This window comes from Mytilus californianus, unplaced genomic scaffold (assembly GCF_021869535.1).
Source record: "Mytilus californianus isolate M0D057914Y unplaced genomic scaffold, xbMytCali1.0.p SCAF_14, whole genome shotgun sequence".
Lineage (NCBI taxonomy): Eukaryota > Metazoa > Mollusca > Bivalvia > Mytilida > Mytilidae > Mytilus > Mytilus californianus.
The window spans coordinates 22,267,822-22,295,809 of record NW_026262626.1 but is presented as its reverse complement, the minus strand read 5'-3'; the positions used below and the strand labels follow the sequence as shown (position 1 = coordinate 22,295,809).

Genomic DNA, 27,988 nt, shown 5'->3' with positions numbered 1-27,988 from the left:
TAAACCTTGAATGACAGCTATTAGAAAATATAACAAACTACTATTGGCAAATACTTATTCAGTGGAAATGGAAAATCAGCAAATTAAATAGAGGCACGTGAATACTGAACTCTTACCACTTTACTTAAGAGGGGGGGGAGGGAGAATCAAGCGATGAATCAATACAACGTGACAAAACGCCGCTTTACTGGAACTCAGAATCGGCGACGATAAGGAAATCATCAGGACATTATTAGTTATATTAGTTATTTAGAATTATTAGCAGTTTATTAAGCTCTGAAATTAATATAGGACAATTTGCCGTTGAACATGTTAGAATACTAATAGACAATGCAATTTAGGGAAGCTATATCAACAGTATGTGTGATATAAAGTCTATTGAGTTCACAAACTACTAGATATTTTGTTTTAGTTCAAATTACACCAAATACGGTTTACAGCTGCTCATATACCAGAAAAGTTAAATACAATAGCAAACCATTAGTCGAGAAATTGTGACATGTTAAATATTCTGACAGAATGGCAAATGAATAAAAATGATATTAAAAAAGTATTTAAGTAAATTGATTTTTTTCCATCAGGAGATTGACAATTTTCACTCACATTTTAGGCTTCGAGATTGAATTAAGAGAGAAGGACATTTTTCTTGTCTAATTCGTAGTTTAACGAGATTATCGGGGTCACATGACTCTATTGTTAACGTTGTTGATAGCATGGGGTTAAATTGTGACCTTCTTTTCAACTGATTCACTGTTTTCCTAAACAAGTCAATAACGTAGATTTTTTATGTCAGACATTCTCTTTCTATTCAACTGAGCAAATTCAGTATCGTTCGGGTAGCATGCAATACAGAATTATCACTTAGAAAGATCAAAGGGAGATTAGCTCATCATAGATACCAGGATTAAAATTGTATACGCCAGACGCGCGTTTCGTCTACAAAAGACTCATCAGCGACGCTCGAATCAAAACAGTTTTGAAAAGTCAAATACAGAGCATTGAGAACTCGAAATAAGAGAAAATAGAGATAACTAAAATTCTCATCTATCAGTATATGCCAAGATTTTGCATATAATCAAAGTTGGAGCATTACACATCTGAGCAATGATTAAGCACACACATATTTTGAAAAAAATAATTTGTTATGTGTTCTTCAAGTGTACCTGGAGGATTCAAATACCTAGTTAACTACCAACAGTCTCCATTGTTATTCAAAGAATTATATAATTGATTAGTTCAATGAATTTTTTTGTAAACATACGGTGTTTTCATTTGGCAATGATTTCCAGCTTGCATTTCTGTTTTCATCAACAAATGCAATTGCACAAGGAAAGCAACTTGCAACCTCTCCAATTCTAATTTCAAAATCCTAGATTCCCAGATTCCAATTGACACATTTGTTTTTAAGATTAAATTTTAAATTTGTTAGGTCACTTTTGGAACGAAAGACTAGTCATGATACTTTTCATACTAGACGTTATGCGCTTGGTGTTAAGTAAAATTAAGATCGTCACATGTCGTATCCTTTAAATTACTTGTATTGCTTTTTTAAGATATTCAAATCATATTTTCTAACAAAACGGACTATAAACAGTTGTCATACAAATGGGAAGTAAAGCTTGCTGTAAAACCAGTTTTAACCCACCATTTATTCGGAAAGGGCCTTTACTAAGTCATGAATATGACAGTTGTTTTTCAGTCGTTAAGTTGGTTGATAAAGTCGAGCGTTTGGTGTTGTCAGGTTTTATGAACTGCACCTATTCTATTTTAATTTACCGTGGTGCAGTGGTAATTTGTAGAATAAGGTTTGACTCACCTGACTTAAAGAAAGTAATCCCAAATACATTCCCTTAAAGGTAAGTCGTAACAAGCTGATGTCAACAGCTATTTGTCATACTGAACAGGTTTTTTGGGTATATACACTTTATCATCCCTTGCTTTCGGTCGTTTGACAGTAAAACCCTTGCTAAAGAGCAGTGCTTGATGCTTAATAACCCAACCAAGTCCGGACGAAATAAGAACGTCAAATAATAGGCCTCGTCTAGTGCCCACTCTCTTCAATTAAAAGAAACCTTACAACAATCATAAGGTGGCATGTTGCACAGCAACATGTCTGACCCTATCAAACAAACCCTCATTAAACAGTGACAGTTAAAATTTCCCACCTTTCAACCTGGTCAACTTATTCTAAGGAACATATCCACTGCATTATGTCTTTTTTCGGTCTTGTCTTGAAATTGTACTGTAAATTCAGAATTATTGCGTGCATTTATTATTGCGATTTTGTCATTTTTGACTAAAATGCAATTTTAATTTTTGCGATATTCAGAAAAAATCCTGTTTAATTCATTTAAAATTTTGAAAATGCGAGTTTAAATTATTGCGATTATAACCCTGTCTTATTTTTGCAATAACAAAAACATCGCAAAAATTTCTGAATTTATAGTAATTTATTTGCAACTAACGGTTAAATAAGCTACAACCGCTCATTATCTTAAATTGTAAAAAAAAATTTGATCCTTTCCAAAGCCAAAATATTTGCATTGAGGTGACAAAATTTGATCTGAGGATGGCCTTAGTTCTTGAGTATCCAACATCTGTAACATAAGCTTGATAAAGGTGTTGAAAGACTTGTTCATATTATGTAACCATTCGACCATGAAATCTGATACATTTGTATCATCCTGAAATCTGGAAGATATTTGTTCATCACGGGACTTTTCTATTTTTAGACATTAGCGAGCATACTGGAACGTTTTAAGGGTCATGACACACAATTTCAAATTATTATTTCATGAAACATTTTGTGAAAGAAAGAGAAGTTTCTAACTTATTTTGAAAATAATTTTTCATTCTATCAAAGTAATCTGTATAATGGTGTTGGGGAAGAGGTCGCCAGAGAGTGAGATACAATTGTATATGTTAAACCCAGTATGTGTTTAAACCAGCTCCATTCTTAATTTGGTGTAATGTTCCAGATTATAAGTATGTAATCTATATGTTTCCTTCGGTTTCATTTACTTGACAGTGAAAGAAAATCATATAAACGTACTTCCATACTTATGTAAATATGGACAGAAAATGAAAACCAATACCAAATATCAATCTCACATAAAACTTTAATTTTGCAATTTCTGTTTACATTGTTAAATCTACAATTTAGCTAAATAATATTACAATTCGAATATAATAATTAATTTACAGTAAATTGATCATAATTTGATATTATAATTTAAATTCAGAAAGTTATACACTGTTTCTCATAATTTATTCGCTACTCACGCGGTGGTAGCACTTTTTGTCTTTTGACAGATGTCTTTAAATCTGGATTACATCCGGATACGGAGGCGATTCGACGCGATTGTCTAATTACAGCACGAGGTTGTATGCCTTCTCCAAATGTCCCACTTGTTCTTATTTCTTCAATAGCATCTGAAACGCTGTAACAGCAAAGCATAGTGATCTTTTGATCTTCAACTGGTATTTGTTCGGCACCTATAATCACAAAGGCTGCAGTCGGATCATTACCAATACGTGATGGATAGTTCATACATATTAAGGATCCACTGTCTGCAGGCAGTGCAAATTTGCGCGAACCTAAAACTCGAATCTCAAGAAAGTATTTCTGGTCTGATTCATCTCTCGAAATGACATAGTCGTCTATTGTTCCGGCTGTGTAATTTGTCCGAGCTCCCCACTTATATACTGGTCTTGAACGAATATCATCTAGGAATCCGTGGAATATTTTGTATTCTGATAAAGGAGAACAGCCACTATCGCCTTTAAGACCGAATCTGCATTCTTGAATCTTGCTATTGTGGACTTTTACCAATGACAAATCAAGCCACTGTTTGGAGTTTGACGATGGTCCTTCGCAGGCAAAAACACTTTCTCCAAGAATTGAATGATCATTTGGACAAAATGCATATTTGCCCTTCTCGATAACATGAGCACATGTAGTAAAAAATAATTCCTTTTTTCTGTTTTCAAGAAACATACCTAAAGTGCCATATTTAGTTTCTTCATTTTCTGCCAAAGCCGCATTCGATACATCAACTCGACTCCCTTGTTCATACGAATATTTTGTCATTTGACGATTACTAGGCCATACTTGCATTGTTACGTGGAGACTACTTGTCTTTAAAAACTTCTTGAAATATTTCATTACATCGGCTTCCAGTGATATATCTTTAAGGTAGATACGAACAACTCCTTTTACAAAACCAAAGGCTTGAATAGAGGAATTTCTGCAATATAAACATATAACACCACTTAAAGCAGTATTGGCTTGAGAACTAAACTGCAGCCTCTAATAAATAGTAGCAGTCATGTTCTATTAGCAAATAATAGTAACTATTGCATTTACACTGTTTCAGCTATAGTAAAATTAATATGCCGTCGTACATATATTTTACAAGGGAATCTACATATTGATCACGATCCAGGTATCATATTATAACGTTGATACATTTGGTAACTATAGTTATACTTACTTGTTCTAATAATTGCCCTTAAATGTTTTATCATGTTTTTTTTTTATCTTTGTGTTCTGTTTTAGTTGATGTGTAAATGAATTTAAAATGGCAATCTCAAGGAATACTTTTTTGTTTCGTGTGTGTGTGTTTGCATTTTATTAAAATAAAATTGAGAATGGAAATGGGGAATGTGTCAAAGAGACAACAACCCGACCATAGAACAGGCAACAGCAGAAGGTCACCAACAGGTCTTCAATGCAGCGAGAAATTCCCGCACCCGGAGGCATCCTTCAGCTGGCCCCTAAACAAATATATATACTAGTTCAGTGATAATGAACGCCATACTAAACTCCAAATTGTACACAAGAAACTAAAATTAAAAATAATACAAGACTAACAAAGGCTAGAGGCTCCTGACTTGGGACAGGCGCAAGAATGCGGCGGGGTTAAACATGTTTATGAGATCTCAACCCTCCCCCTATACCTCTAGCCAATGTAGAAAAGTAAACGCATAACAATACGCACATTAAAATTCAGTTCAAGAGAAGTCCGAGTCTGATGTCAGAAGATGTAACCAAAGAAAATAAACAAAATGACAATAATACATAAATAACAACAGACTACTAGCAGTTAACTGACATGCCAGCTCCAGACTTCAATTAAACTGATTGAAAGATTATGTCTTCATCATATGAATATCAGGCACAATCCGTCCCGTTAGGGGTTTAGTATCATACCATCATAACATATATGAGAAGAACATAACCCGTGTCATGCCAACAACTGGTTTTTAAATAAATGTGTTTAGTGCCGATGCAAAGACCCTATAAGTGAATCAATATTAACGCCAAAATATGCAAATCTTTAATGACCTGACAACAATATCGTAACTATATCCCTTCTTAATAAGTCTATTTAAAGGTTTTGTTAGCTTCAGAGGTGAATACTGACATTTTTGTGCTTTATAAAGAATATTTCCATAAAAAAATGGATGTGAAATACCTGAACGTATAAGAAGTCTGCATGTAATACTTATAAAGATGCTGGTGTAGACTCTAATTACATCTGCTGTATAGCCAGTGGTTTGTATCGAGAATAATTGAAATGGTATACTATAATCACAGATGATTCCTTCTTAGAAATATATAGAAAGGTACATTTTCGGTTACATAAATCGACATGTTCAACGTATTTGACTACTTAATATTACGGATTGCACAGAGAACTAAATGAAAGTGACGCAATCGTGTCTATTTCTAGGAAGGATGTATCTATATGAGACGATTACATTACGTAGCAAATGGTTTGTATAACGTCAAGACAAGTAGATTTATTGGGACCTTAGAACTGGTTTTTTTCAGCGATAATTGCCGTTTTCAGTTACACCTCAATTGCAAAAGATTCCAAAGGCAGTTTATTTGTCAATGAGTTAATGATAACATCCAATTGTACTTATATTTGTTTATGAAAACTTACAAGATTTTTTTCTTGTATAATCAACAAAAGTCAATGTTCATTGTTTGTTAAGTGTAGTGTAGAAAATTACAAACAACAACATGTCAGTTGAGAGTAGAAGTTGGTAATTGGAATGACAAAAAAATGTGGAACCAGTTGCATCAACAAGTTGAACATCTCATGATAAGCGTGTATAATTGCCACCTGTTAGAGGGAACCAATCAGCAAATGAATGAATAAAATTAGGAATGAAAATGAGGAATATGTCAAAGAGACAACAACCCGACCATAGAGCAGATAACAGCCGAAGGCCATCAATGGGTCTTCCACATAGCGAGAAAATCCCGCACCCGGAGGTGATCCTCAGCTGGCCTCTAAATAAAATAAAGCTTATTAGAAATTTTTTTTTATTATGTTACTCTTTTAAAACAATAAAAGATGCAATGTATTTTGTCATTGGTATTATTAAACATTGTCTTAAGGGAAAACATGATAAAGTAATTTCTCTCATTCTTCCTTAAGCTTCAGTAAAGAAAATCGATACTTGAATATGTGAATAAAAACAGATTGAGGTTTGTGAAACAAATCTTTTTTTGATGAACTTATTAGAAAAAAAATGACCTTGGGATTACAATTCAACATTAAATGCTCACTTTTAAGAACTGCAATGATCGGAAAGTATGAAAACTAATTTCAATTTTTAGTGCAAGCAATAGTATACGTTGTCATGTTGTTTTTTTTTTTGACATATTGCCATATATGGATACTTTTTATACTAAATCAAACGTTACCTCAAGTCGCTTAATATTAAAATAATCATACTCAACTTGGATTTTTATCTTTTTTGTGATAAAACTATAAATGAGTAAACCAGATGGATGCATTGTATGTTTGACATTACACACCATTTTTGATGGTCAGCGCATTTGCTACCATTACTCCTCAACAAACATAAAATGTGTTTTCGTATTGTTGAGTTGACCTTCAATAAACATTAATGAAGCGGAACTAAAACAAATGTACACATCAACTAAAACAGAACACAAAGTTTTAAAAAAACATGATAAAATATTTAAATAGTTAAAAATATATTTTAGAGTATTTGTTTCGATGGAATTTATTTTCCTCTGTTACTATTTGTTTTCTTTCGAATTTTTAAGTCCAAGAAAAAACCCAGAAAACATCACGATCTAACGAATAACAAGCAAAAGAGAAAAATAACAATACACAACATAATACACAGAAAATTGGAAAGATCCGTGGTGGCCAGTGACACAATAATCAATTGTATCTATTATAGGACCTAACTATAGTATAGATTGTTAATTTGTTAGCAACCTGAACATGCATGAAGTATTTGTCACTTGAACATTAAACAAACAAAAATCGGTCAATGAAGCTTGAAATAAAAGGTAAGAGAAAAACAAATGTCTAGGTCTTGTTATTTTTCCACAGCGTTTGAATTATTACTTCAAACAGTTCATGTTTAGAATGAAGAATTTTTGTTGAAAGGAAGAGAAGTCAATTGTTGAATTGTATTGAACGAGGATAGGGACTTTAAATGCACACACTATTTAAGATCTTTTGAAAATTGTTCGTACGATGATCGGGTTCACAACCCCCTAGCGTTAGATTTTATATAGTTCCTCAAGGTTCGGTTTCTATTGCTGATCCTTTATGATTCAATCATTTTCTTGGAGCACTAGCCAGACTCAGTAATATAAACATGATAAATACACAACATGAGAGTAAGTAAAAAGAAACAAAAGAATGTTTGCATAAACAAAATTAAATTTTATTCTTCAGAACTATTTTTTTTAACTTAACTAAGTATAGCTAACATGATTGAGGAACGAAAAAGAGAAAAGAAACATACCTGAAAGATAAAATCTTCCAAGCGTGTAAAGTAACATTGTTGCTGATCTTGGATATTTCGTCTTCTAGAAGATTTTGTAAAGTCGTTATACGATCAATGTTAGGATCCAGTGGTACATGACGTGTCTTTCCATTTTGTTGCATGTTTGCATCTTTTTTCGCAGCTCTAGTCTGCATGGGATGTCTCAGTGAATGTTTGTTTGGATTTTTACAAATTGACAAAATTTCTTTCAATGATTGCATGCCCGATAGGATATGATTTTGCATTATTATTCCTAAACGAACAGACAATTCGATGTCCGTCTCTAAGAAAATGTTTTTATATATGCTGTTTGTGTCTAATGTAAAAACCTCTTCAATTGCATTACTGACAATCATCAGGTCATCGGCTGTGTATTTCTGATTTTGTGTGGTATTCTGTATGACATAAACAATGGAATCAGATGCTTCCTTGACATATCTATACGATGCTAACAGAGATAAATCCTATATATAACGAAAACAAAAATAGTTGAATATTTCATCTTAATTGGAGATTAAAGTTCTTTGCGTATAGAAATGTTTTATCGCCAGATATCTTATATTTGCGAACTGTTGAAAACAGGACAACTAAACATGACGTCTGTCGTAAAACTAATATAAGTCTGGTATCTCTGAGTTTTTACATCACATATAAAGTACCAAAATAAATAATGATAATAACCAATTGAACAAGAAAAAAAGATTTTTTTTTTAAGTTTTAGTGGTTTGATAGGAACTACCAGAAAGCTGCATTCCCTTTAAAACATTTTCAATCCCGTGTGTTGTATATCGAGGCTAAATTTAAGATAGAGGATACTGTAATTTACAAATGTTCGTAACATCTATTGAGACGATAGAAATTAAGGTGAAAAACTAATAAAACGGAGGGAATATCATGTACTCCTTAAGAAGCGAGTATGGTGCGCCTTATTCAATTACAGACTGTTAATCGTCTCCAGCCATATATACATCATCCGTTATGTGAATCCAGACTCAGTCAAAAAAACACATTTGGGAATAGGTAACATTCAGTAAAATTACAGATAAAACAAATATTCTATTATATAAAGATATAAAATCTCGAAAACTAGTCAATTGTGCGTTCAGACACAACCATATCAAATCAGTCAACCAATGCGTGATGTTGATTGTAAAAATGTGATGTAATTTTAAGTCGTTTTTTGTCCATATATATCTTCTGAAGCAGTTGTTGTCAGAAGAAAATCTCTGTTAATGAAGTTCGTATAGTGTAAATATGCACAACCGTTACATATTAATAGAGATTCCGTTGGTGATCAACATAAACTCAATCGGCGTCTTTTATTTTTTTGTATTTTCTCTTACAGAAAAAGATTGAAATTAAAGGAACTGAAAAGAAGTCTAAATTTTCTAAAATCTCTAGTATACGAGAATGAACAATTTAGTCAACTTTAGATAAGGCTTAGATCGATTGGAAATTACTCTCTTGGCTAAAAGACACAGGGAAAATTTGTAACTGTACAAAGAAAAAAATAAGAGACATAAAATGTTATTATGATAATAAAAGACCATAACATACAAATACATCGACCTGAGACAGAATATCGATCCACTACCCATATTCATCCGGATTCATTTTAGCATTACCAAGCTAAGCAAGAGTTGTGTTCCTTGGTCTGTCAAACTTCTGGTTTCCGTGTAGGTCGAACTACTGGTATCTCGAAATATTTCTCTGGTCCGGCTAACGAGAGTCGACTGTATATGCAAAACGATGAGCAGAGCTAATATCAATTTGGATAATTTCACACACTTGCTTCAGTTTTTAGTGTCAAAGTTGTGCTATTTCATTTTTGTCATTGTCTGTGATATTTTAACAGAAAATCCTGCGTCTTATGTCATTTAAACACCATATATATTCTAAACTTTGATATTTAGTAAAGTGTTAATATAGATTGACATATTGTTTAAGGATTCGATGAAGTCTCTTGGGTTAGATAAGAGATATTTACAAATCCTGTAATAATTGATGCCTACTAAAATTTACTGCTAACTTTGTATCTTACCTGATGTGCAACGACCGGTCTCAGAGGGACAACGAACTGCTGACCGTTGTGTAGCACCTAATTGCAACCATGCTTATTTGTCTAGTATGTGTTATTCAATCTTAATTTTCATTAACTTATGCATTTGGACTGCTGTAATTTTTTAGATTTTAGCTATAAACGTGATATATGAAATTTTGGGGTGGTTTCTGAAAATTCTTTAGATTAATTTAATTTTGGTTGTAACGCGTCTTCTGATTTGCTGAAAGTGTTTTGTCTATCAGCTCATAGGCATAATTTTTTTTCATGTGACCGTGACGTCATCAACGTTTTTTCATGATTTACTCCCTAAAATGGAATTTACAATTAAACTATAAGGAATGACTGTAATATTTTTCTGTCTATTCAAAATAACCTCAAAAATTTGGTGCAAACATTTAAATAACATGCTACGCGGTGGTTCAGTGTGCACCACATTTTTTATGTTATTTCTCATAGACAGAAAAAAATATTGCAATCATTCCTTAAACGTTAAACAATGTGAATAATGACGGAATACGGCAAAATACCTGACTACGTAAACATGGTTTTCCTCTTTTACATTCAGTTTCAATAATATATATTAACGCATATGGTCTACAAAAAAGGCTGCTTGATTTGCTGAGATCGGTGCCTAGGTGTATGTAACGACTGTCGGATGCCTCTACCTTCTCGAAGGTTTTTCCAACGATGAATTCTAAATCGTCAACATTGTTGTCGTTGCTGGCTATAACTAGCAGAGGGTCAGTGAATATTGACTTGTACAAGCTACCAACTTCGTTCCATTCTTTTGATGTTTCATCAGAAGGTGCAATTAGCAGATGGTAATTATGCTTAATAGACTGTTGGGATAAATGTACAGAATGGAAGTTTTCTGATGGGAAGACAAGTTGCTGAGAAATAGAAATAAAACATAAGTCGTTATGAAGTTGCCACTTGTATATATATTTTTTTTATGACATCAAATTTAAACCATTCGTGTCAGTGCTATTTTGAAATATAATAAATGTTGACATTTGTTTACATAAATAATACAGTCGCATTTTTGCAAAATCACGATAGTAATTACATTAGAATGCAAGAAATTTTTATTGTCGTTATTGACGTTTTACAAATGAAAAAAGGATATCCAAGGAGCCGCACAACATTGATTTTAATAAAAGCAACCGGTCAGTGAAAATAAACACCAGCGAAGAATAAGAGAAATGTGTATATCTTCGAGAATTCGCCCTAAAACAGAAATAATCTACAGCATATGTTACCATTTATTTTTGAAAGTTTCTATATTTTCTCTTTTTATACTTTGAATTGAGATATAAATAAAAGATAATAGTTAAAAGCAAATTCCGTATCTAGGCATCAAAAAGAAAAATTCTTTTCTTTTCCTACAATATCTGAAGATCGGATAATTCACCACCTCTATCTTGTCCGCTCTAACAGGAGCATTTTTTAATTTACGCTTCGTCCCCTTCAAAATACTTTGTTCTTCTGAAATTGTTATCGTCGCCATTCCTTTTAGGATCCTAATAGGAAAACAAAAGAAAAAGTAAAATGTATTTAATTTTGAGCAAAACATAAAAAGAGATTATGAAAAATTAAAATTATGAAAGTCTTTCCGCCTAACATATCGATAATCAAAATTTGAAAAAAATTCATAAAGATACACACAATCTTTCTTTAAATACAAAAAAGTAACTTCCGTAAAAAAAACGGTATTATAAGATGACTTCGTTTTCACAGATTCAAATAAAACATAGTATGAAATATAAATAAGAAGATGTGGTATTTGTTCCAATAAGACAACTATCCATTCAAGTCACAATATGTAAAAAGTAAACAATTATAGGTCAAAGTACGGCCTTCAACACGGGGTCTTGGCTCACACCGAACAGCAAGCTATAAAGGGCCCCAAAAAGACTGGTGAAAAACAATTCAAACAGGAACACCAACGGTCTAATCTATATAAAAACGAGAAACGAGAAACATTTATGAACCACACCAACAAACGACAACCACTGAACAACAGTCTCCTGACTTAGGATAGGTGTATAAAAATGCAGCGCGTTTAAACGTTTTAACAGGCACCAACCTTCACTTTAACCTGAAACAGTGGTATAACATTACAACATAAAAAGACACACAATAAAATATCAATTGAAATGGCTTAACTCGATCAAAAAGACAATACACAAACACAAGTAAATATATACACTGAACGAATAATTTTGATCTATGACACAATATAAATAAATAAGAGATTTCAAAGTCAAAAAGAAAACTTTTACCTTGGACAAAATGGCGTTAAATAAAATAACGTACACAGGTAAAATTAAATATAATAATTTTGTTGTTCGGAGTACATAAAAATTTCCTACAAAATAAATCCGTTGTTCATAGTCTCTATATTGAAATAAGGGAGAAGAATTAGATCAATTACTTCCGGTTTAGAATAGTAACTTCTGGTGTCATATCATGCATATTATAGCAAGCTTTGCACTTATTCAAAAATATATAGTTTCCACATATTTTTCTTTAACATAAGGGAGATAATTGACTTCTTACGATATACCAGATGCCATCTCCGCTGTCATTGGATAGCCTTCACTTCCGGTTCAAATGAAAGGTTGTTCACAGTTATTCTTAAATATAAGGTTTCTATTTAGGTTCAACTTTGACCTTGACTTCAATTTCAAGATCATGCCTCTCATATCAAAAGACACTAGGTCAAAAATATGTATATTTAAGCAGTTATACTTCCAAACAGCTTATTTTCATTTATGTAAGACGAGAAAACTCTTACCAAAAGGTTCTCGTACATTTCAACTCCATGTATTGGCGTAGAAGAGAATTGATAACCAGAAAAAACAGTACACAGGGAGATACCTCTCACATTAAAAAGGGTTCAGTTTTAAAGGGTGAGTTTCAAAACGACAATATCTGTTCAATGTCATATGCCAAATATCGTATCAACATATTACGAAGAAACAAAAGACTCATTTCAGAAACAACAGTGGTCGGAGAAAAACAAATTATCAGCACAGAATCCAAAGAGTTTTCCACAGAAAGATTGAAAGGCCTAATAATTAGTACAAACAAGGATAACAGGATTTAATACAGGCTGTTACATGTTTTTCTCTTAGCCAATTAATTCTAGATCTTAGGGATGAAATGTGTTTATTATCTCCTTGACCAGATAAGAACGTAAGGGGTATTTTAAAAGTGTTATTATATGCACGTACATGTATCTGCTGAAAAGTAAATCACTTCATTGTTATGAAATAGCTTGGCAATATATCTTCCTTATTGATAACGATACAGTAAAGTTATAAAGACAAGGTGTGACAACTTTGATAACGATATGACACGCTTGTTGTGAATGTACAGTATATTTTCTTTTGTTTTACTTTTCAATTATAATTGGCGGGATATCAGAGAAATATATAATCTACCATTCATCCCTGTAAATACCGATATTTATTCGAGACACTTAAATTTCAAACTTAAAAATGCGAGGTTAACCGACGATTAGACAATTCTGATATTTAACTACCGATAAGATTGTAGTCAATCTGTTTAGAAGAATATTTTTTCTCTAAAAATGATAAATGTAATAAACGTTTGGTTGAATACATTTTAAATGTATCATGCTTTTAAGAACCAGTTAAAATGCAAACGTAATAGGAAAAACCGCTCACCTAGGTGAATGTGCCTATTCAACAATGGACACTCTCCAACATTGAGGAGTAAAATAGAACTCATGACAAAAGTCTCTTTTTTGCTGATCTTGTATAAATGAAAAACGGAAGCAAGAGATACCAAATGTACAATAAAAAAATCACAAGTCTAGGAAAATTTGACAATACTATGGTCAAATACGAAATGCGACGAATAGATAAATGAAAGTTCACAACACTTTACATATGAAACTGAAAACAAAAACAGAGCGACTGAAACCACACACAAGTCTGGAAAAGCTATAGGGTGCTTAGGTGAATTTTTTAGATCCTGCTTCATATTTCCATGATGTGGTACCCGTTGTGTTCTTCCTGGCAAGGACTATTTCAATGATAAATCTCTTTCTGTGATTTTACGATCCAGGAAACGAGGAGTGGATAGCGGCTACATTGTTCAATATATAAAACATATCTGTGGCCATATCGGTCAACCAAAAAATGACAGTGTCCGTAAATGAGATTAAACTTTTCATCTACAAACCCTTGGTTCAATAACATCTTTGTAAGCAGAGAACCTCTATCATGATAAGAAACGCAAGCTCTTGAATATAATTACTTCATTTATGGATAAATATACGAACCTTTTTTCGTAGAAGCAGGCTGTTTTAAATTGGGTATGTTAATATTCAATTGACATACGTTATCTCAAAGTTTATCGGATTGGAACAAATATTTGAAATTACAAGATTTTTAATATAAGTAAATATAACGCAAATACATGTATATCAATATGGGCAAACTTTATTTTGAGATAATAGGAATTAAAGAGTTGAATACAATGAGAGTCGACAACATTATAAAATTTGAGTTTTACTTGTTAAATTGAAATTGTTGATAGAATGTATTCATGCGGAGAACGACACAGTAAATTATAAATAAAACAAAATTAAATTAAAGGAACAACATTGCTCACTGACCTTTATAATAAGAAGGTTTCTTGTCCACTGTTCAATCATTCCTGTTTTAAATTATACCGTAGGGTGTATTTGGTGTTAAATAGTATTCAACACCCTGATGCATTTACATTGTACAAACAACTCTTCAAAAAAAAAAAAAAGACTCAGTCAACATTTATCATGTGTATTGAAAATTTCGCCTGGGTCATAAAGAGCATCAAGTTGTAAGAAAAATCATTTTATCAAGCAAATCTGAATGATTGTACCATTGCGCAGTGACCACAGTGTATTATTAGGAGATTCAAACTATAGATTCATCGATTGCAGTCACATATTATTGGCATCTGATTATTTATTATCTTTGTCTCGCAAATATTTGACAGCCAACTTTTTGTTCCGTGTAAGAGCCTAAAATATATTAAACCAAAAAATGATTTTTCAATGACACCTTCAAGGTTTTTATCAGATGAAGAAAACACATAGATATAGAATAGGTGCAATAAAAGCCATTTAGATGCATGTAGATATGTAAGAGATGTCATATTTAGAAAACAATATACAAATTTATCATTGACATCATCATGCGTCATATGAGGTTAACGAATGAATAAAGATCAGATATGGAAACATAACTAGGTCTAGTATAAAAGAGGTTAAACAATAACAACACGATACAATGATTTGTCGTTGACATATGGTCGTTGATCTGATAAGATAAACGCACGAATCCAGATCATATACGATAAAATAATAAGTGGTTTAAAATGTTATTAGGGAAATTAAACTAATGATCTTGATTAAATAATATGCAAACATGAGACCCGATATGCTAAAAGACAATTAACAGAATCGTAAGTCGGAAAATGAAATTAAAAAGCAAACTGGCCGAAATGAACAACTCCTTTGAAATTCGCATGCCTATATTTGATTATAGAAAATACTGATATACAATAATGAAAAGGTGTGGAAATAAAAATAGTACTTTCGGCTTGAATTCCGATTATTTTCAAAAGGCTTTGGACGTATAATGGTGTGTATGCGTTAACGAATTGTAAAACAAAAAGTATTTTACAAATATTCATCTAGAGTCAGCTTGAATTTTATATGAATATTGAATTATATTAAAATGGCCATATGAATACACCTATTTACAAACCAACAAGGGTAATTTAAAGAATCAAATCCCAACGTCATCAAGAGACAAAAAATCTCTGATAGTTATATCCAATAAGGAAAGGTCAAAACTGAAAAGACCTAATTTATACTTCATTATATTATACTTCCATTATAAAAAGGAGTTGTCTGTATTGCAAGCTTTATTTTTTCGACCTTGTTGTTGCCAGAATCTAAGATCTTACAATAAAAACTTAAAGTATCAAATAAATAATCAATATTTGCAACCTATCTTCGATGGGACTCACCTACAGAGAAGATCAAAATAATATGTGACAAACAATCGAATTAACGTGTTACGTTACGTTGATTATACACAGCCATACAGCATTCTGGTTTGAGTAATTTGCTAGTTTGCAAAGTAGAAATTTTTAATCTGTTCTAACGACAGCCATTTCAAAAGGAGTATGCATGCGCCACAAAAATAAGGAAATGTATCGATTCCTAATTCCCTTCAATAATGCGTCCGCATTTAATCGGATTTTACACATTTTTTGTGTGACAGATTGAATTTTCAGTTTGCATAAATTGTATCGCACCTGCTTTCTAACTTTTGGTTCACACTCTTATAAAACAGGATGATTTTGTGTTTCCAAGTACGTTGACTTTTCAATTTGAAGCCTTTTTTTCACAACTACAAAACATGTTTGTAACTACATGTATACGAAAAGGGCGGTTTCAAAGGACACGTTAGTTTGAATACCAATATGGACACAAAACCTAATTATCCGCAAATTCAACAAAGTGAATTATCGTAATGAATATTGTACTATAATAGATTTCTGACATACTTGATACATGTAGTAATAATATTCTCCGAATATACAAACTTAACAATTTTTTTTTATATGTGACAGTAAATATAGAAAATTAAAATAAACTCTTAAATATATAAATTTTCCAGCATCTGACGAAAATGCTTTAGACTTGTAGACTTAACAATAAAGTTTTAACTTTTAAAAGATTTGAATATAAAGTTTTATTTATTAAAACATATGTTGATAACCTTTTTAACTCAATATATTAAGATATTATTCAGAAAACCAAGGTTTCAGCTTCTAAGAAAATAAGACCTTTACATAATTCGACTTTTCTTTTTAGGTGTATTTTTGGTAATCGTATAGCTCTGAAATATTCAAGTATTTAACAATATAAGTTTTTTCAAGCGTTCCTGGTGACGATACATCCAGAAAGACGCTTCCTTATGTATAAAATATTATTTCATTTATTTACAAATATATAATTTACATAAAACTACATGCAATTGACAGCATAAGACAAACACATATTAAAAGAAATTCTTTTCTTACCACTTCTTCAACATTATGGACTTAATAATTTATAGTTTTGGCAAAAATATCCTTGTTAATTCAGACTTATCGCAACATCAAATCACGTAATCAGTTCTTATATAAATAGTCCATCAAAATCGCATGCAAATCATGTAAGTTTCAATTTGTAATACTATTAAGCGCCAAATAATTCACAGGTCAAATACGAACTATAGTAACATGATTAACAGCACTAAGTTACTAAGTATTTACATCCTCCGGCTTAAAATGCGTAAGGCAACACCAGTTTTATATTGTAAACACCTGTGCAGTGTTAAGTACTTCACCTTACCCTCTACACATATTTTGAATGTCTATACTGAGTCATTATATTCTGAAATGACAATGTTGTTTGGATTTGTTTGAATTTCTTCTGAACATTAGAAAAATTATTAATGTTTCGCAATTTTGTTCAACAGTCTTAGTTTTTTTTTTAAACTTTGAAATGGCAAACGTTCAATGATCAGTTAATATTGATATTCAAAGACATCCAAACAAAAGGGTGTGTTAAAATCCTCGAGCCCCTTTTGTGAGGATGTCTTTAAAAATAAACTTTAACTCATCATTGAACGTTTGCTGACATAGAAATCGTCATATATATAAGTATAGTACAGAAAAGACACTTGTACAAGCCTTTTCCCCCTAGAATTGATCAGTCCATATATGATATATAAAAGTAATCAGACTGAAATATATATACAAACAACAGATATCTAACTACATCAAACGGACCGATTAAATGAAATTAACATGATTAAATTATTTAATTATATATCATATCTTATAGCTTTACTTGATCATCGTAGGATAGTGTTATTTACAAAGTGGTAACTTCATATTTTTGAACTTCAACTTTTCAAAATAATTATATTTCTTTAAAGCTTATAAATGAGTTAGTTAAACCCTTCACAGACCCCATTTACAACTGACTAAAGAAAAATACTTCTTTGCATATGTATATATTTGCCGTGTTTAGTGTGACAGTTATCAGGAAATAATTTCTTAGAGATCAAATTATAATAAAAACAGTTAATTAATCTCTTCCAACAAATAATGTTTTAATCAGATTGTTAGACAACGTCAAGCCCCTTTATCAAATTCTCTTATATATAAAGATTTGATAAGGGAGTTTGTATTTATCTGTAAAATTCTTATTAAACACAGGATATCACATTCTGATTTTTTGCGGGGATGTTGTTTAAAGAGCCCGTAAATTTAGATACGATCCATGTAATCTAGTTGACCTTTAACAAAAACTTACTCTAAAATGTTATCAATTTAACAAATTAGTAAATGTTTCAAGTATTACTTTAATTGGTACTAACATTGATTCTGCCTCTGAAAAAAAAATTTAACGTAATATATATAGCTATATGTGTACAGTTATGAGAATTCGTGATCCTTTATCCTATTGATACTGTTTATCCCGTTGTTTAGTTTTTTTAGGACGCTATATATATCTAGAAGTAAAAAAAATCAATTGTATTGTAAAGTAAGATTTATTAAAAAAAACTCGACACGACTCTAATTATTTTCAAAGAAAACACAAGATAAACCTTGAATGACAGTTAAAAGAAAATATAACAAACCTGTATTGGCAAATACTTATCAACGAGTCAATAATGTAGGCTTATGACGTTATACATTCTCTTTCTATGCAAATCAAGTATAACTCGAGTACCATGAAATGTAAAATTATCAGACAGAAAGATCAAAGGGAAATAAACTCATATCATAGATATCAGGATTAAAATTGTGTACGCCAGACGTTAGTTTCGTCTACAAATAACTCATCAGTAACGCTCGAATCAAACAATTATAAAAGGCGAAATACAGTACGAAGCTGACTAAGATTGAGAACCCGAAATTAGAGAAAATAGAGATAAATAGAAAAAAAAACAAACCCACTGAACCAAGGTAGATTAAAGAAATAGGTGAAGTTCATAATACCTGAAAACACCAAACGATCTACTTTATCAACAAACGGAACGACATAAAAACAACTGTCATACAAATGGGAAGTTTAGCTTACGGTGAAACCAGGTTAAACCTACCATTTATTTGGAAAGTGCCTGTACTAAGTCATGAATATGACAGTTGTTTTGCAGTCGTTCCGTTGGTTGATAAAGTAGATCGTTTGGTGTTTTAAGGTATTATAAATTCACCTATTTCTTTAATTTACCTTGGTTCGGTCGAAAAAAGAACGTGTAATCAAAAACCTCGTCTAGGCATAGGGCACGCTCTCTTCACGTTTAAGAAACTATAATAGGTAGCATGTTGCAAAGCAACATGTCTGACACTATCCAACAAACCCTCATTTAACAGTGGCAGTTAAAATGTCCCGCCCTTCAACCTGGTCGACTTACTCCAAAAAACCTATCCATTGCATTAATTGCTGTTTCGTTCTTGTCTTGGATATGTGTGAATTATTTGCAACTGACGGTTAAATGAGCAACTACCGCTCATTATCGTAAATTGAAAAAAGGTTGATCCATTACAAAGCCAAAATGTTTGGGTTGAATTGACAAAATTTGATCAGAGCATGACCTTAAACCTTGAGTATTCAACATCTGGCTTGATAAAAGTCTGTAAAAAAAAAGTTCATGTTGTTAATACATAGCGTAACCATTCGACCATGAAATCTAATACATTTGTATCATATATTTGTCCATCACGAGACTTTTACTTTTCTATTTTTTACATTTGCGAGAATACTGGATCGTTTTGAGAGTCATGACACACAATTTTTAAATTATTATTTCATGAAAGAAAGAGAACTTTCTCACTAATTTTGAAAAGAATTGTTATTCTTTTGAAAAAATCTGTATAATGGTGCTGGGGAAGAGGTTCTCAGACAGTAAGATATAATTGTATAGGTTTATCCCATTATGTGTTTAAACTATCTCCATTCTTAATTTGGTGAAGGGTTCCAGATTGTATTATGTTATCTATATGTTTCATTTGGGTTCATTGACTCGCATTCCCTATATCATTCTCATTGACTAATAACCACATCTCATGTTATCCAAATTACCAAAACTCTACGCCTGAATAGTGAAAAAAAATCATATGAACGTACTTCCATACTTCTGCTCATCGTGAGTAAATATGGACATAAAATGAAAACCAATATCAAATATCAATTCCACATCGAATTTTATTTTTTGTGATTTCTGTTTACATTGTTAAATCTACAATTTAGCTTAAAATATTTCAATTCAAATATAATATTTAATTTACAGTATAGTGATCATGATTTGATAAAATAATTTTAATTCAGAAAGTTATACACTGTTTCTCATAATTTTTCGCTACTTTCGCGGTGGTAGAACTTTTTGTCTTTTGACAGATGTCTTTAATTCTGAATTACATCCGGATACGGAGGCAATTCGACGCGATTGTCTTATTACAGCACGCGGTTGTATGCCTTCTCCAAATGTACCACTTGTTCTTATTTCTTCAATAGCATCTGAAATGCTGTAACAGCAAAGCATAGTGATCGTTTGGTCTTCAATTGGTATTTCTTCAGCACCTATAATCACAAAGGCTGCAGTCGGACCATTACCAATATGTGATGGATAATTCATACATATTAAGGCTCCACTGTCAGCAGGCAGTGCAAATTTGCGCGAACCTGAAACTCGAATCTCAAGAAAGTATTTCTGGTCTGAGTCATCTCTCGAAATGACATAGTCGTCTATTGTTCCGTCTGTGTAATTTGTCCGAGCTCCCCACTTATATACTGGTCTTGAATGAATATCATCTAGGAATCCGGGAAATATTGTGTATTCTAATAAATGAGAGCATTCACTATCGCCTTTAAGACCGGATCTGCATTTTTGAATCTTGCTATTGTGGACTTTCACCAATGACAAGTCAAGCCACTGTTTGGAGTTTTACGATGGTCCTTCGTGGGCAAAAACACTTTCTCCAAGAATTGAATGATCCTTTGGACAAAATGCATACTTGCCCTTTTCAATAACATGAGCACATGTAGTAAAAAATAATTCCTTCCTTCTGTTTTCAAGAAACATTCCCAAAGTGCCATATTTAATTTCTTCATTTTCTGCTAATGGTGCATTCGACACATCAATGCGACTCCCTTGTTCAAAAGAATATTTTGTCATTTGACGATTACTAGGCCATACTTGCATTGTTACGTGCAGACCATTTGACTTTTAAAACTTCTTGAAATATTTCATTACATCGGCTTCAAGCGATATATCTTTAAGGTAGATGCGAACAACCCCTTTTACAAAACCAAAGGCTTGAATAGAGGAATTTCTGCAATAAAAAACATATAACACCATTTAAACTAGTAATGGCTTGGGAACTAAATTGCAGCCTCTGATAAATAGTAGCAGTTATGTTATATTAGCAAATAAGAGTAACTATTGCATTTACACTATTTCTGCTATAGTAAAATTAATATGCCGTCGTACTTATATTTTACAAGGGAATCTACATATTGATCACGATCCAGGTATCATATTATAGCGTTGATACATTTGGTAACTATAGTTAAACTTACTTGTTCTAATAATTGCCTTTAAATGTTTTATCATAGTTTTTTTAATCTTTATGTTCTGTTTTAGTTGATGTGTACATGCATTTAAAATGGCAATTTCAAGGAATACTGTTTTGTTTCGTGTGTGTGTTTGCATTTTATTATAATACTTATAACGATGCTGGTGTTGACTCTAATTGCATCCACTGTATAGCCAGTGATTTGTATCGAGAATTATTTTAATGGTATACCATAATCACAGATGATTCCTTCTTTGAAACTTTGAAATATATAGAAAGGTACATTTTCGGTTACATAAATCCAAATGTTCAACGTTTTTGACTATTTAATACTACGGATTGCACAGAGAACTATATGAAAGTGCTGCAATCGTGTATATTTCTAGGAAGGAAATACAACGTGTTTATATCTATATGAGACGATTACATTACGAAACAAATGGTTTGGTAAAACGTAAAGACAAGTAGATTTATTGGGACCTTAGAACTGTTTTTTTCCGCGAAACTTGCGGTATTCTTTTATACCTCAATTGCAAAAGATTCCAAAGGGAGTTTATTTGTCAGTGAGTTAATGATAAGTCCCAATTGTACTTATATTTGTTTATGAAAACTTACAAGATTTTTGTTTTGTATAATCAACAAAAGTCAACGTTCATTGTTTGTTTTAAGTGTAGTGTAAAAAGTTACAAACAACAACATGTCAGTTGGGAGTAGAAGTTGGAAATTGAATTGACAAAAGAATGTGGAACCAGTTGCATCAACAAGTTGAACATCTCATAATAAGCGTGTACAGTTGCCACCTGTTAGAGGGAACCAATCAGCAAATGAATAAAGCTTATTAGATTTTTTTTTATTATGTTACTCTTTTAAAACAATAAAAGATGAAATGTATTTTGTCATTGTCATCAATAAAAGTTGTCTTTAGGGAAAAACATGATACCATAATTTACTTATTCATCCTTAAGCTTAAGTAACAAACAAAATTTTGATACTTGAATATGTGAATTAAAGATTATGAGGTTTGTAAAACTAAACTTTTCTGAATGATTTGTTAGAAAAAAAATGACTGTAGCATAAAAATCGAGCATGCTTCCTTTTAAGAAGCTACAATGATCGGAAAGTTTGAAAACACACTTCAATGTATAGTGCCAGCAGAATTATACGTTTTCACTTTACAGATTTTACTTACAGTTTGAACGATTTAACGGTTTAATGGTCTTTGAGTATTGTTGTGTTTTGGACGACCAGACAGTCGGACGAAATGACATACATTCACCATATCACCTGTGGTACGAGCGGGGTGGACAATTGAATATGATGATTATTTTTATAGTTTAACCGTTTAACTATAATAAATATCAGCAAATAGAATTTCTATAAAAGTACCTGAAAGACAGAATCTTCCAAACGTGAAGTGTAACATTGTTGCTTATCTTGTATATTTCTTCTTTCAAAGTAATTTGTAAAGCTGTTTTCTGATTATTACATGGTTGACTTTGTACGTGATGGGTCTTTCCGTTTTTGAGTTTTTTGCTAGATCTGGTCTGCATAACATGGGGATGACTATATCCGAGTTGATCATTAACTTTTTCTAAGATATCTTGTAAGGATTCCATTCCAGTCAGGATATTGTTTTGCATGATCAATCCCAGACGAATAAACCATTCAACATCCGTCTCGAAGAAAGTATTTTTATAAGCGCTATTCTTTTCTAATTATAAAACCTTTTCTATTTTAGTACTTATGGTCAACAAGTCATTCGTTGTATACTTATGCTTATGTTGTAAATTTTGTATCACATATACAGTTGAATCGTATTCTGGTTGAAGTTTTTTTAACGTTTCCATCAAAATTGCGTCCTGTTAATAGAAAGAAATATACACAAAAATAATTACGAATAATCTAATATGTTTATTAATTCGTCTATTGTCCATTTCACACAGTAATGATATATATAAAAGACCTTTAAGACAGATGTATATTTTAATGACTCGAATTTATTAAAACGTGTAGGAACATTTGGTTTCCAATGCTCTTCGGCTTTGTACTTGACTTGGCCACTCAGCTTTTAAGCTACAAGAACCATTGATTAGGTTGTGAAGAAGAAACGGGCTGGTATTTTACAGCAATTTAATAGATGCAACTACTGGTTCCCATTCGTGTGATGACCAGCGTAAAAAGTCAGTACCAATGTTGCGACATAAAATTAAAATTGATGCGATCATTTTCTGTAAAATTACAGTTTATAGAAATGCTTTTTCGAAACACTTAGGTTTTGCTACACCATACCTAAACAGAGTTAGCAATAACCACTACAACACATTTCACAGAAAATTAAAGACTCGGCAACACGAATCAACCATGTTTTTTACTCTGATTTGATTACACACTTTACATGCTTTAAGATTAAAACATTTTTTTATGACAAAGGTCAAATAATACGAACATGACTGTTAAGGGAAGCATAATTTAAGTAAGTTGCGGGCGTACTTAAACACTGTTAATGTTCTTTGCAAATGATACATTGCTTACAAGGGTCGAGTCTAAATAATTATCTAATATGCTGATATTTGTCACAGAACATAAATATCAAAGTGAATATTGTTATACGTGAATAGTGAAATTATTGGCCATGTTGAGGTTCATTGTTATATGTAAATGATAAAACATTTCGAGTGGTAAAGCAGGTTAATTGAAAGAATGATTGAAAAACATAAGTAGTGCCACATCTCCATCGTAACTTGAATAACCTTAAGCTGTTTAAGCTTATCAAACGGTTACTTCTAACATTGTATCTATGATGAGTTTATTGTATATTTCTAGATATCTTAATTTCAATAAAACTGATTGAAACATTGATAATAATTAGATTCACAAATACTTTATTGTATACCTGGTGACTTATACGTAGCTCTCCTCCAACTTTCGAAATTTGAAGAAGAAAGACTACTGCATATGGTCTGTGAGAAAGCTTGCTTAACCCCAGATAGTCTTTGTCAATGCGCAAAAAATTACTCTTATGTGGTTCAATAGTCTTACATCGTTTGTCCTTGATAAAATCAATGTCATCAATATGTCGGCCGTGGCTGGCTACAATTAAGTGCGGATCCGTAAATATTGATTCGACCAAGTTTCCAACTGCGTCCCATTCTTTAAAATGTTCTTCACCTGGATCAATTAGCACGCGGTAATCTTCAAACTGTTTGATAGATTGTTGTGATAGAAATACAGATTGGAATGTTTCTGGCGTAAAAACAAACTCCTGAAAAAATATACAAAATGCATCAATGATTATCGTACCTCACCAACACTCATGTTTCCTCTCATAAAATTGGAATAGGAACATATCTGTTATTATCTGAGAAACAGATATTCCATAACGTTCAACCAACTCGTAATGACTTGATTTATGAATGGTAATGAGCGATTGTTAATTAGCTAAATGTGTCATATGTGTTTTCTCTTGATGAATAAACACACAATTGACATTGGTCAAACTATGAATATCTCATAGACCATCTCCTTTAAAAGTTTGAAAGACCAGGCCAGGTATGGTGTTTTAACGAAAATTCGAAACCATAAATAAAAACTAGAATCAAACTAAAGCAAAAGAAAAAACATTAAATCAAAAACATGAAATTATTTCTTCCTTTTCAATTTTCTAAAAAAAAAAACTGGCGTCTTTAAGTTTACCCGGGCAGAAACGGAAATTAAACGTAAATTTCTATAAAAATCAATTCATTGTGATCGTATCTACCATTATGTCCTAACATTTAAAACTATTTTGATTTTATTTGTTTCTAATTCTAAACTTTGACTATTTGTGTAAAAAGCATAATATATAATTTTTAACTTGTATATAATCCGATTTATCAGCAGCAGCAGCAGCAGCAGCAGCAGCAACAGCTGTCTGTTTATATGGTGTTCCCTTGAAAATGCATTCTTGATCCAAAACGTTTACCGTCGCCATACTATTACAGGTCTAACAAATAAAGAACTGCAAAATGAAGAACAAATCCATAAAATACACATGTCAGGACAATTAGACTCTTTATAAATCGTGAGCTAATATCTCTGACGAATATTGAACTGCAGAGGAAAACTAAGGCTATTGAATGTCAGGAGATTAACTCAATTTTACCCGAAATTACTTGAAATATGCGTCATATTACACTTAACTGTTGTTTAGTTTTTAAACGTGTTAACATAACAGTACAATTCCATACTTATTTTACCTACGGAATACGTACGTTTTTCATATTTAATGTTTTATTCATATTGGTGGCGGACATAAAAACACATATAAACTCTGAATATATCATTATCAACTGTATTCCAAATAAATTGTTATTTGTATTACGTGTTACTACATATATTATAAACTGTGTGTTTTTTCAAGACCTTCTCTGTTAATACAAGCAAACCTGAAATAAAGATCGACACTTTACAGCAAAAACCAGTCTTTTTAGGTCAACTTTCATATGTAGAAATTCTTACTCCTTTTGAATTTTTTTTGAATTGAGACCTTCATCAGCCGACTAGTGTGAATAAAAAACAAGAAATGAACAAAATGGACAGATATAGCAATGAAGATAACACTGGAACCCCAAAAATGTAACCAATTGTCAGGTTCCAAATGCGGTACAGCTATAATATACAAACAAAAATTGGGAAGTTAATGATTTTAGACAGACAAAAGTCACCATTCAGCTAGGTCGACTCGTTTTCTTGATATAACTTTACTTGTGTTTTATACCGCGATAATAAGTTGAAACAACTACTAAATTCATAACTTGACTCATCATTTTTAAATGCAAAATAATGCTAAACTTTGGATTGAACACATTTAGAAAAAAAATAATTTTCTGTCGTACAGACGCACATATTGTTTTGTGCTTAATTTAGCTATTATCGAATAGCGTAAATTTCCAGCTTTCGATGATTCATAGTCTTAATGATTGAAATTTGGTCATAACGTACGAAGATTCATGCAAAAACGTAAACATTATGTCCGTTTTCTTCAGGACTGTACAAATAGTACAGAGATTTAAGGATCATTTCCTCATTATAAACTTTTATCTATTTCAAAGGTTTCAACTGTTTTTCAAATGATTATTTTTATCTCATTGTTTGGATAATAATTTTTCCGTTATTTGACATACGAAACCACATTATCGAGGTCAACGTCACAAGGAAATTGTGCTGTGTATATTTGTGAAACGATCAAAATTATATCAAACCTTTAGACAATGTTTAGGCCGATTTGTTAGGACCTTTTCGGTTATCCCTATACTTCATGATAATTATTCTACGTACTATCATTTGTTTCAAAATAGCCAGATATATACACTTTTTTTGTTTGTTTTGAAAATGTAAAATAAAAGATCAACCCCTTAATAAAAAGCGATTTATAAAAACATATTAAGTTACTCTCACCCTGCTGTTCTGCATTGTATCTGTTTAGCGACAATCCGTTTACCATCATAAACCTTATTTTTCATGACTTTTTTTCAAAAGTGTTTCTTTTTTGTCCTTGCCTTTATAATTTTCAATATTTACAAACTACAGATCACTTGTGGGTTAGTATTGATCCAATCAGAAGGATGTTTTTATTAATAATTTTACATTGCTTCCATTGAAACCAGAATGTGAATTTGAACAAGATACATAAGGAACTACAGTAGTAAATTGTGATAGTTTTCCTAATTTTATTGTGTAATCGTGCAATTAATAACGACTTTATCATATTTTTGAAGTATCTGTTTAGGTATGGATGAGACTTTTTATGAGACATATCCTTACGTTCATAATTGTTCCAGTATAATGTGTCATATAATTAAAGGACAAATTGTTGTGGTCATTTGTTGATCACACGACTGGAGTTCAAAACGATATTCATCGGAAATTCGCCATTAGAATGCATTCATTAATTGTCCTCGAATGAATTGTGGTATGCAGTAATAAAGTGTCTGTTTTATGGATATTTTATTAGTAATTGAATATCTTACATTACAAAATACAGTTGGAATCTTAAAATCATTGTCATAAAGGCTTAGATACTCACTTTTTTGTCACCTTGATTATTCAGAAAACGTTTTTTCTTCAGTAACATGTCGATTGAATAATGTCCTTTTCAATAGTGTGCATACATTATTAATAACGTCACATAGTTCAAATCATACTGAAATTAAACACCCGGAACTTGTTTTTATCAATGAATAAAATATATAGTCTTTGTTATAACAACATTAACGGTACCAGTTTCACCGGATGTGCATTTTGGCAAACATGTCTTATTTGAGTTGATCCAAAATATGTTTATATCAAAGGCTTATTCGAAATTGTAGAGCTGATAAAAAAAAGTAATTAAAAAAAAAAGGACAGCCAAAGCCAGGAACGAAACAAGACCTTTGCATGAGGCAGATAAAATCAAGATCTTGT

General features: G+C 31.8%; 2 protein-coding genes across 7 annotated transcripts in view; both read right to left on the bottom strand.

Annotated features, from left to right (window-relative positions):
* Positions 1-15,369, bottom strand: part of LOC127724409 (sulfotransferase 1A1-like) — a 108,344-nt gene extending 92,975 nt beyond the window's left edge. Inside the window, exons 1-4 of one of the 5 annotated variants that reach the window (XM_052231357.1) lie at positions 14,538-15,369; positions 11,304-11,409; positions 10,417-10,779; positions 8,157-8,291 (exon numbers count right to left, since the gene is read on the bottom strand). In XM_052231357.1, the coding sequence (XP_052087317.1) occupies positions 8,157-8,291; positions 10,417-10,779; positions 11,304-11,396 (591 nt within the window). In that variant the 5' untranslated portion in view covers positions 11,397-11,409; positions 14,538-15,369. The remainder of the gene's footprint in view (positions 1-8,156; positions 8,292-10,416; positions 10,780-11,303; positions 11,410-14,537) is intronic. The other 4 variants (XM_052231355.1, XM_052231356.1, XM_052231358.1 and 1 more) reach the window with 4 other exon arrangements.
* Positions 3,102-23,398, bottom strand: LOC127724411 (uncharacterized). 2 transcript variants are annotated; one of them, XM_052231362.1, is made up of 2 exons: positions 22,934-23,292; positions 3,102-4,247 (listed from the first exon to the last, which is right to left on the bottom strand). In XM_052231362.1, the coding sequence occupies exons 1-2, from the start codon at positions 23,185-23,187 to the stop codon at positions 3,275-3,277; spliced, it is 1,227 nt and encodes a 408-aa protein (XP_052087322.1). In that variant the 5' UTR covers positions 23,188-23,292; the 3' UTR covers positions 3,102-3,274. The 2 variants fall into 2 exon arrangements, 1 of the variants encoding a protein (XP_052087322.1); XR_007992489.1 differs by lacking the exon at positions 3,102-4,247 and adding an exon at positions 20,155-21,304 and having other exon boundaries at positions 22,934-23,398.
* Positions 23,399-27,988: the final 4,590 nt, after the last annotated feature.

Bases quoted from the DNA above. Each gene is read 5' to 3' on its own strand.
- LOC127724411 (XM_052231362.1), bottom strand. From the start codon at position 23,187: ATGCAAAACAATATCCTGACTGGAATGGAATCCTTACAAGATATCTTA. The intron at 4,248-22,933 runs GTACTTTTATAG...TTTATATTGCAG, and splicing joins TGGAAGATTCTGTCTTTCAG to AAATTCCTCTATTCAAGCCT.